General features: G+C 34.1%; 1 protein-coding gene across 1 annotated transcript; it reads right to left on the bottom strand.

Annotated features, from left to right (window-relative positions):
- Window positions 1-4,084: 4,084 nt before the first annotated feature.
- Window positions 4,085-10,170, bottom strand: LOC140164570 (uncharacterized). The gene is made up of 3 exons (XM_072187876.1): window positions 9,662-10,170; window positions 5,445-5,739; window positions 4,085-4,828 (listed from the first exon to the last, which is right to left on the bottom strand). Exons 1-3 carry the CDS (start codon window positions 10,075-10,077, stop codon window positions 4,649-4,651), a joined length of 891 nt encoding a protein of 296 aa, XP_072043977.1. The 5' UTR covers window positions 10,078-10,170; the 3' UTR covers window positions 4,085-4,648.
- Between the last annotated feature and the right edge of the window lie 82 nt (window positions 10,171-10,252).

Raw genomic sequence — 10,252 nt, 5'->3', positions numbered from 1 at the left:
TGCATATTGTTAACCAGCATTCTTGAAAATGAGAAACATAATGGTTATGGACCGTAACACGGTTTGGAAATAATTTCTTCATATTTTTTGGTGTTATCTGTAGTTTAAATATCCTTCCTAAAACACCAAAGTGCGAATATTTCCAAACACCTAAATTAGCTAAAAATTTAGGACATATGTTACAAAACTATATTTTCTAGAATTTCAGAAGAGTACTTTAAATATTGGCCGGTTATTTTTCACACAGTGACGTTAACTAGGCAATATACTATTACCTATAACATACACTAAAACACCGAAGTACGAATATATCCAAACATCTAAATTAGCTAAAAATTTAGGACATGTTACAAACCTATATTTTCTAGAATTTCAGAAGAGTAGGGGCCTACTTTAAATATTGGCCGGTTATATTTCACACAGTGACGTTAACTAGGCAATTGCCTATACTTCTAACATACACTATTTGTAGAGGTCACGCGTCAATGGTGAGAGCACTGTGTATTGTGTATAGGAAAACGGACAGTAACTGCAGTATGTTCGTTATTTTCTTTGGTAATTTTTATTCTTTAAACTATATAGGCCTATTTGTGTGCAAATTGAGGGCGCTATTTACATATATTTTTAATTTAATTTAGCCCAATAAAATGAGTTATTCCTTTCATTCATGATAGAAAGTAGTTTGAAAATTTCCTTGTTATATTGTTATTTGCTACTTTTTTTATGTTTTGATGCCATTTTACAAGTGTCTACACTTGTAAAGTTTTAAGATAAATAGCGCCATCAGTGTTCAACTTTGCTTAAAAATGAATACAGTTATACATGCCATCAAACAACCGTGAGGGATATCTTTATAGAAGCTGCGAACAGTCAAAATCTTTCTTGGCTTTCAGATTGAAAGCGCTTGCGATAAGAATCAGAAATGAGAGGAATGGTCAATTTGGGTCTTTTAGAGCTGAAATTAACAACATCAAGGGTTTTTTAAAAAAATTTTTAGAGATCTGCCAGTTCAAATTAAGTGGGTCAGGTCCCAGCAAACACAAAACGTTTTCGACATCATTCGCAAAAGGTTATAAAAGGTTGTCAGAAAACGTTTAAATGTCGGGTTATAATAAAGGGTATATTAAGAGTATAAAACGTTTTCATAACCTTAAAAAACATTTTTGATAATCTACTGCTCAGCATACAAAATGTTTTACAGACAACTTTCAAATGTCGGGTTATATAAAGGGTATAAAAACGTTTTAATAACATTCCAAAAACATTCTTGAAAACTTGATACAAAGCATTCTAAACAGAATGTTATTTTGGGGTTGAAAAAATATTTTGCGAAAAATATTTGCCCAAAATATTTTCAATAACGTTTTAAAAACGTTTTCATGACCTTTATATATCCCGACATTTAAATGTTATTAAAATGTTTTGAAAAAAAAAATTAAGAACATTTCTGTGTTTGCTGGGTTCAAATATTTCAACATAATGTTATTTAAGTATTGACACAATATTTGGCAAAAATGTTTGCAAAAATAGTTTATAATATTTTTTTGAAAACATTTACAAATATTGTTGTAGTGTGTTTTCATACAAAACGTTTTAAAACATTATCATGACCTTTATACAACCCGACATTTTAATGTTATTAAAACGTTTTTACCTAAACCAAAAGCCAAAATATAACTTATTTAAAACGTTTTTGTGTTTGCTGGGGTTGAAATGCCATCTGTATATTTCTATTTATATCATTGCTGTATAATATATAAAACACAAATCACGTTATTAGCTATTTTAATATTAAAGCCTTAATATACGATTTCTATCAAATTTTAATTTTGTTATTATTTATTCAAAATGTTGAAATAATTTTAGTAATAACTGCCGGGAAGGGTTGCTGTCCATTTTAAGCTGAAATAACAAAGTTCAAGTGAAAGAAATCCCACTGGTTATTTTGGCCATTTTACATGCATTTCTATGGGAGGACATAAAGTCATAATTTCATGAATTTATGACTTTATGTCGAACTTTGCTCTGTTGACCTACAAAGACAAAAAAATTTGGCCGATTCCATTTAGGTGCAAGTTGGTACATGTGTAAACATTACAAATATGCACACAAAAAAAAGAAATCAGGTTTGAAAAAAGTTAACTAATTTCATATTATAATATCGTACATTATGGCTTTAAGGAAGACAATAAATTATTGTTTTTACCCTTTTTTGTTACATGTGATGCGATCAAGCAAAATCAGTCGGAACTCGTAAATATTAAATTTTCAGTTTCTTACAGGATAGTAAAAAGAATTTTAATTTACACATCTGGATTTTGCAGAAAACCCCATTGAAATGTAACAACCAGTTCTAAAGATATGAACAATTAAAGAGTTTCCAAAACAACAGGAAACAAAAGGAAATATTTCCTTTGTATGGCTATATGATCTAAAAATCAATATTTCCGAGTTCCGACTGATTTTGCTTGATCGCATCATATATGTCGTGTATGTGCAATTATTTAAAAAAAAAATCCAATTTTTTTTCAAAGAGACAGCCTGACGATATTCAATCCTCATTATATCCGTGTTTCTTCTTCTTTTGAATCATTTAAAACACATGAATATTGCTTATGATTAGGTAGACTTCTCCGTAGTCCACTTGCCCATTGTGCATACTCTTGCTATTGTATTTAAGCATTTAAGCATAAAACTCTAATTTGCATTAATTTTGAGTTCAACAGAATGCGTTCATCATGATTAAAAACATTTTTTTATTGATCAAAATCGACTATGGCATAGTGTAACATTATGAAGTGCACCAAAATATTTTTACTAAACTGTTAGAAACATCATGGTGTAAATGACACTTGAGACCAAAAATTCAGAAAATGAAATTCTTTCAGAATACGCACATCTTGGTGGTAATCGCTCATCGGAAATTCGGACATTCGCTTTTAAATGGACTGAATTTTGATTTAAAAGTTAAATCACAATGGGTACAACACAGTAAATACAAAATGTTCTCAAAACGTTTTAATAACATTTAAATGTAGGGTTATATGAAGGTCATGAAAACGTTTTTAAAACGTTATTGTAAAATATTTTGGGTATTAAACATACTATTTTATTTACAAAATATTTTATGTTTTGCTTCAAGTTTTCAAAAAATGTATTTAATGTTATAAAAACGTTTTTAAAACTTTTTAACCATTTTCTGTAAAAAGTTTTGCTATAGATTTGGGGGCTTTGGGCCCCCTACTAATATTATCCCACTGGTAATCCGTTAACAGCAGGGCTCTGCAAAAAGGAAGGGGCTGCAGAAGAAGAAGGGGTTGCAAACCGAATTTAATATGAAAGGGGTTAACCCTGTCGATGTCGGACAATTATGGATTGTCTTCAAACTTACATACAATATCACATATCGTCCCCTTTAAAACGAGAACATTTTCAGCGTAAATGTGAATAATTAGCACAATTAGCAAGCCAATACGTTGGTAAAGCGTGAATTACATTATGGTCCGGCATCCAGAAACAACTGTCATGACTGTGCCGTATTCCCGTCGAGTAGGCTACTTCGCCATAGGCCCTACATCTTGTGACAAAATATCACATTCTATTTATTTTAATTCGACCCTGAAATATTTCCTTTTAATTTTGTGTATATCATCATGTACATTTCACAGTTTTCTTTCATTTTATGATTTTTTTTTTTTTTTAAAAAAAAAAAAAAAAAATTAAAATTAATTAATTAATCAATCAATTTCAATTAATTAATTACTTAATTCTGTAGCGGGGCATGCTCTATCTCATAATTTGTTTTGATATTTCTCGTATCAAGCTTGACAAGATAAGGTCTTTTTTATTTATTTCGCCCCTTATATATTTCTTTATTTTTGTTTTAATCGTGTATCATTAGGCCTATAGCGCCCGCTATTATTTTTGACCTATTTCTTCGTGAATTGGTATGGCAGCAAAACGGCTCGAATTCAACGTGGTAACCACTATCAATATGTTACCCCCACCTCTTATCTGACCTTGTACCATAACTATACGGAAAAGTTTTTATACCCTTTATATAACCCGACATTTAAACGTTTTCTGTAAAACATTTTTGTTTGCTGAGCAGTAGATTATCAATAAATGTTTTTTTAAGGTTTTGAAAACGTTTTATACTCTTAATATAACCTTTATATAACCCGACATTTAAACGTTTTCTGACAACCTTTTGCGAATGATGTCGAAAACGTTTTGTGTTTGCTGGGTATATCCATTTCAAATTGAAGGCCCCCCCCCCCCCCCGGGGGGGACAGGCCACGATTAACTTGCCAAGAGCATGCAAAATATGCAAAATCAGCACTAATTCCAGCATCTCCGCAACCCCCGGTAAATTGATTACTTTTAAAATCCCGGATCCGACGTGTGGCAGTGACATAGCCATTAATTTTTTAGAGTGGGGGTGCAAAGTGGCAAGGGGTTGGGGCCAAAGGCAACTTTCAAGGGGGAAAATTTTTGACAAATATGGGCTAGGCGGCAAGCATACCACGGACTAGGGGAAGACAAGAGAGGGACAAGAGTTTTCACTGGGGGAAGCTCAGGCTGTCCCTAAGTTGCACCCTACTGGCAATTTCTATAGTTCAGTTCTCCCAGTTTCTCCTCTGTTCTGTCAAATCTTATCGACGCCTATTAATTCAGCAGTTCTGTCATCTTGCACTGGATACACGCGTTCTTGGGCTACAATAAGATGCTGCATCTTCTTCTCTGTTAGTAATGGACGTTTACTCAACACAAATGGTGTTATATCTTCTATCTTCAAAATATATTCTGTCGCATACTTCTTCAATATCTGACAAAAGAAACAGTAAATGTTGATATCAAGTTATAAAGGTGGTATTCATTAGGTCGGGTTTAAAAAAAGAGGGAAATAAACAAAGTACCCACCACCCCGGGGCACACCCAGGTATTTGCCGGCAATTTACTTTTAAACTATCCAAACGTGGACGTTTTTATACACAAATTAAACACACTATCTTTGGATCAACCGGGGGCTGATTTTTATATCCGATAATAGGGGACGCACTCTCAAATGCATTATTAGGCTATTTGCAGTCAATTTCACATCTAAATGGGAATGCCCCGTTGCAGTAACGTCCACGGTTGGAATGGTTTCATAAAAACACGTTTTTGTCAGCAAACACAAGCACCCCTCGCCCACAAAAAGCAACATTAACAATCAAGTAAGTGTATCATCCCACAGGCCTCTGACAGTCTCGGCATACTTCGGAAAATCGATATGGCCCAAGATACACCGATGCACATGATCCTAATCAGCCTATGATCTAGAAATTACCAGCACAACCAGGATATTTCACGCCAACACATAATATACATATAAGAAAGAAATTATAAAGAGTATACACGAACAATTTCCTCGTGATCTATCTAGTGTGGTCTGAACATACCTCTCCTTTAAGACCCAGTTGTATGGCTCTCCTTTGCTCCTTGGTCCCGTCTGGTGTATGGTCCGGATCCCATTGGAGTCGAACCAACACATCATCTTTGCTAACATTGGCTTGTTTCTGCGTTCCTGGTGTATATGCTTTTGATAATATTTCATCAAATCCGTCTCTTTTGATCCAAATAGCCAAAACATGTTCTTGATTAGGTTTTGAAGCCCAACCACAGCGATACATCATCCATAGGAAATTCGTTTTAATCCATGACATTCGAGTGAAACTAAACTTTGGCCCACCAAATCTAATAAATAAATAAATATAATTTCAAAGTTTAGGGGCCTGAGCTTTCGATCCTAGCAGGATCTTTATCAAAGGCAAAGTGACAAGACAACACACAAACATGCATATATATAGTGACATGGACATAAAGGAAAAGGAAATTAGCAAGACAATAGAAGACATAAGTGGTTCCTGGGAACTATCAATTGGGGCAGGAAGTGGGATGTCATGAATGGAGATGAGAGGGATAAGGAAATTAATGAAGACAATGGGCTGAATAGAAAAATGAAAATGTGTGGTAAAAATAAAAACTACAAAAACATAATACATGATGATGGAAGTAAAAGGGAAATAAAAACTAAAATAATAAAGTGGATGGAAAATATAAATAACAAAATAGGAAGAAAAAAATTGGGGGGGTTGGTTGGAATATTATGATAATGAAAATCAAGTTAATCGTTTCCCTCTTGGATGTTGAGACCATGTGGCTGGATGGTACGTAGGCGCTTCATCCAGAATTTCTCCCTGCTGGCACGGACGGTGTCAGGACGGTTACCTAAAGACTCAATCCCCTGAAGGATCATGTCGGAGATATAGTGGTTGGGGAGGTTAAAGTGATCACCAACAGGGGTGTCAAGCTTCTTGGTGTTGACTGTGGACCGGTGTCCATAAAACCGCTTCTTAAGTGCATTCTTGGTTTCTCCCACATACTGTATACCACAAACTCTGCAAGAAATGAGATACACTACATTAGATGTGGTGCAGGTGATGTTGCCCCTGATCCTGTGGGAGGAATTGTTGGAATTACTGGTGACAGAATCCCTTCTTGGATATGGTCCTTGCAAACAACACACCTGGAATCACATGTGACAGTACCCTGTTGTGTGGAAGGAATAGTATCAGAAAGAGGGGGACTTCAGCTCTCACAAGAAGATCTCTAAGATTGCGGGGACGTCTGTAGGCCAGGATGGGGTTATCGGGAACCGCTCGTTGTAGCCGATCTGAGGTTTGAAGTATATGGTGATTGTCATTAGTGATGCTGCGGAGAGGAGGGGGGTTAGGATGAAAAGTGACCACAAGAGGGACTCTGGTATTGGTGTCTTGGCTTCTGGGCTTCTGGGCTTCTGCTTCAGTACATCTGACCTGGGAAGAGATTTGACCTTGTTGATGGCCTGCTGCACTTTGTGTGCGCTGTGTCCCCTAGTTGTAAGGTTCCTCTTGAGGTCCCTAGCATGCTGTGAAAAGTCAGAATCATTAGTACAAATGCGGCGGAGGCGGAGAGCTTGGCTGTATGCTATACCACTTTTACAATGTTGGGGATGGCAACTGGAAGAGTGTAGATACTGGTGACTGTCTGTGGGCTTGGTGTAGAGATCTGTGACAAGGGAGTCATTTTCCTTTCTGATGGTGACATCCAAGAAGTTGACCTGGTGGTGAGAAAGTTCAGATGTGAATTTAATAGTTCTGTGGAAGGAATTGACATGGTCAAGGAAAGTGTGAAGGCTGTCTTCTTCTCTGGTCCAGATGAAAAACACATCGTCAATGTACCTCCACCAAATCCATGGACGACAAGGGCAGCATCCAACATCTGCTCTTCAAGCCTAGACATGAAGAGGCAGGCGAACGACGGTGCCATGCGGGTCCCCATCGATGTCCCAAATACCTGTAAATAGTGTTCTCCCATGAAGGTGAAATTGTTCTTAGTTAGTACATGATTCATGAGAGTCTTCAGATCATCAATGGGGGAACTGGTGTGGTCACTTCTAGACAGCGCTTCACAGGTAGCTGCAATTCCTTCACTGAATGGGATATTAGTATACAGGGATGACACATCACAAGTGCCAATGATGGCAGTGCTGGGGATCTGGTCCGTGATGGCTTCAAGCTTCCTGAGAAAGTCCGGGGTGTCGTGTATGTATGACGGAGTCTGTGAAACAAGGGGTTTAGGGGTGGTGCAATAATTATGTGTACCCCCAAGGTGAATTATAGGGGGGCAAAGATTTTTGGCAGGCCAAAAGGGGGGCAAGCATTTTTGGCAGGTCAAAAGGGGGGGGGGGGGCAAGCAATTGCTGGCACAGATATTTTTGGCACCATTTCTATATTACGCCCTAAAAAGGCGTAGGAAAACGTTAGGAACACGTTCAAATATGCAAAATTTCCTGCTCGCTACGCTCGCACTATATGATAAGACAATTTAAGGTTTTAAATTCGGGTTCCCCAAAATCTTGCATGTGTAAGGGAGCTCTTAAGGGGGGGGCAAAGATTTTTTGGCACATCAAAAGGGGGGCAAAGGTTTTTGGCACGTCGAAAGGGGGGGGGCAAAGATTTTTGGCACGGCCAGAGGGGGGGCAAGCGATTTTGGCAGACCATTTTGAGAATTCACCCCGGGGTACACATAATTATTGCACCACCCCTTAATGAAGTGGTCAACGTAGAGAGATATGTTCTCAGTGGGGGAACCATTACCGGATACAATGGGTCGACCAGGATTCCCGGGCTTGTGGATCTTGGGGAGGAGATAAAATCGAGCAGCTTTAGAACCTATAGGAGAAAGAAATGCGTGGGCTTTGTCGGTTAATTCATCACGAGCATGCATGTCATCCAGGGTGGTCGACATCCAGGGTGGTCGACATAAATAAATAAATAAATAAATAAATAAATAAATAAATAAATAAATAAATAAATAAATAAATAAATAAATAAATAAATAAATAAATAAATAAATAAATAAATAAATAAATAAATAAATAAATAAATAAATAAATATATATATATATTACGTGCTAACCCACATTTCTTTTTTGAAGAAAGACAGAGAACATAACACAGCAAATTTATTTCAATAAGTACAATATAATGATTACTTTTTATAAGTATTTCGTGATCCTAGCATCCTCTTTTTATGTTTTTCAGTAGATATCTACGAAAAAAATGTGTTGTAATTTCGTTCTGGTATACCAGAACGAAATTCAAATTTCACGATATCTTTTTGTACATAAACATTATGTAGCCAGAGGTTTCCAGTGATATAAAAATCTCAACTTTTTTGAGAAAAGTGGGGGATGATGCTGTGGATCACGAAATGCCATTTTTTAAAAGTAGTTGTCCAATCTATATGTTTTAACTGCAAATGATTCGAAACCAGTAACAAGTACAACGAAAAAAGGATGAGGGTTAGGACTATATTACACCCACCCCTTTATATAAATAAATAAATAAATAAATAAATAAATAAATAAATAAATAAATAAATAAATAAATAAATAAATAAATAAATAAATAAATAAATAAATAAATAAATAAATAAATAAATAAATAATAAATAATTTAAAAAAACCCACAAATAATTAAATATAAATAAATATATATAAATAAATAAATAAATAAATAAATAATTAAATAAATAAAAATAAATAAATATATAATAAATAATTTAAAAAATAAACAAATAATTAAATAAATAAATATAAATAAATAATAAATAAATAAACAAACAAATAATTAAATAAATAAATAATAAATAATTGAAAAAATAAAAAAATAATTAAATAAATAAAATATAAATAAATAAATAAATAAATAAATAAATAAACAAATAAATAAATAAATAAATAAATATATATAAATAAATAATTGAAAAAAACAAAACAAATAATTAAATAAATAAATATACATAAATAAATAAATAAACAAATAGGCCTAATTAAATAAATAAATAAATATAAATAAATAATAAATAAATAAATAAATAATTGAAAAAATAAAAAATAATTAAAAATAAATAAATACATATAAATAAATAAATAAATAAATAGATAATTAAATAAATGCACAGTAACAACAATAAACATATTTAATTATTCTCTTTTATTTATTTTTTTTTTCCAGAAAATTAGTTATCTCAGATGCATCATTACAAGTAGAAAATATTAAAATATGCTTACCTCTGATTAGTAGTGGCATAATCAGCAATTTCAGGACAAAATGCTTGGTATACAATAACTGAGTCCTCATCATATTGTGCCAAAATATGTTTTCCAATGTTTGGCCAATTTTTTTGCTTTTGGTCCACATATTTCTCAGTTTTCCATTCTTTAATTGTTGAAGCAGATGCGGCCATCATGAAATGGTGTATGTGTGGAATTGCTATTTTAATTTCTTGAGTATTTAGTAAAATAGAGTTGCTGATAAACTTCCGGGTTTCCTGGGTTCTTTCTTGGTATAATGTGATTTGACAGTCAGTACATAGTCTATGGTCAGTGTGTTTCCTTATGAAGACAAGAATCTCAATGAAATTCAGTAACAAAATTGAGAATGCTTGCACCCCGGATTGCCCAACAAAAAGAAATTTTTTATTCATAAATATTCATAAATATTTATTTTTGGTAGAAGACGTAAACATTAGTCTCTTCGTCCAACAGCTTCCAAAGACCTTTTCTCAGTTTTACATGTATGATTCATACAAAACAAGCCTTTCGCATGTGTGGTGCAAGAGCTGATTTATGGTTCCAAGTAGTTTCTCCGCACCCTTTAAA

Source organism: Amphiura filiformis, chromosome 11 (assembly GCF_039555335.1).
Source record: "Amphiura filiformis chromosome 11, Afil_fr2py, whole genome shotgun sequence".
NCBI lineage: Eukaryota > Metazoa > Echinodermata > Ophiuroidea > Amphilepidida > Amphiuridae > Amphiura > Amphiura filiformis.
This window is presented reverse-complemented; position numbering and strand designations above follow the sequence as displayed.

Bases quoted from the DNA above. Each gene is read 5' to 3' on its own strand.
- LOC140164570 (XM_072187876.1), bottom strand. From the start codon at position 10,077: ATGAATAAAAAATTTCTTTTTGTTGGGCAATCCGGGGTGCAAGCATTC. The intron at 5,740-9,661 runs GTAAGCATATTT...TTTATTTATTAG, and splicing joins TATGCCACTACTAATCAGAG to ATTTGGTGGGCCAAAGTTTA. The intron at 4,829-5,444 runs GTATGTTCAGAC...TTCTTTTGTCAG, and splicing joins AACTGGGTCTTAAAGGAGAG to ATATTGAAGAAGTATGCGAC.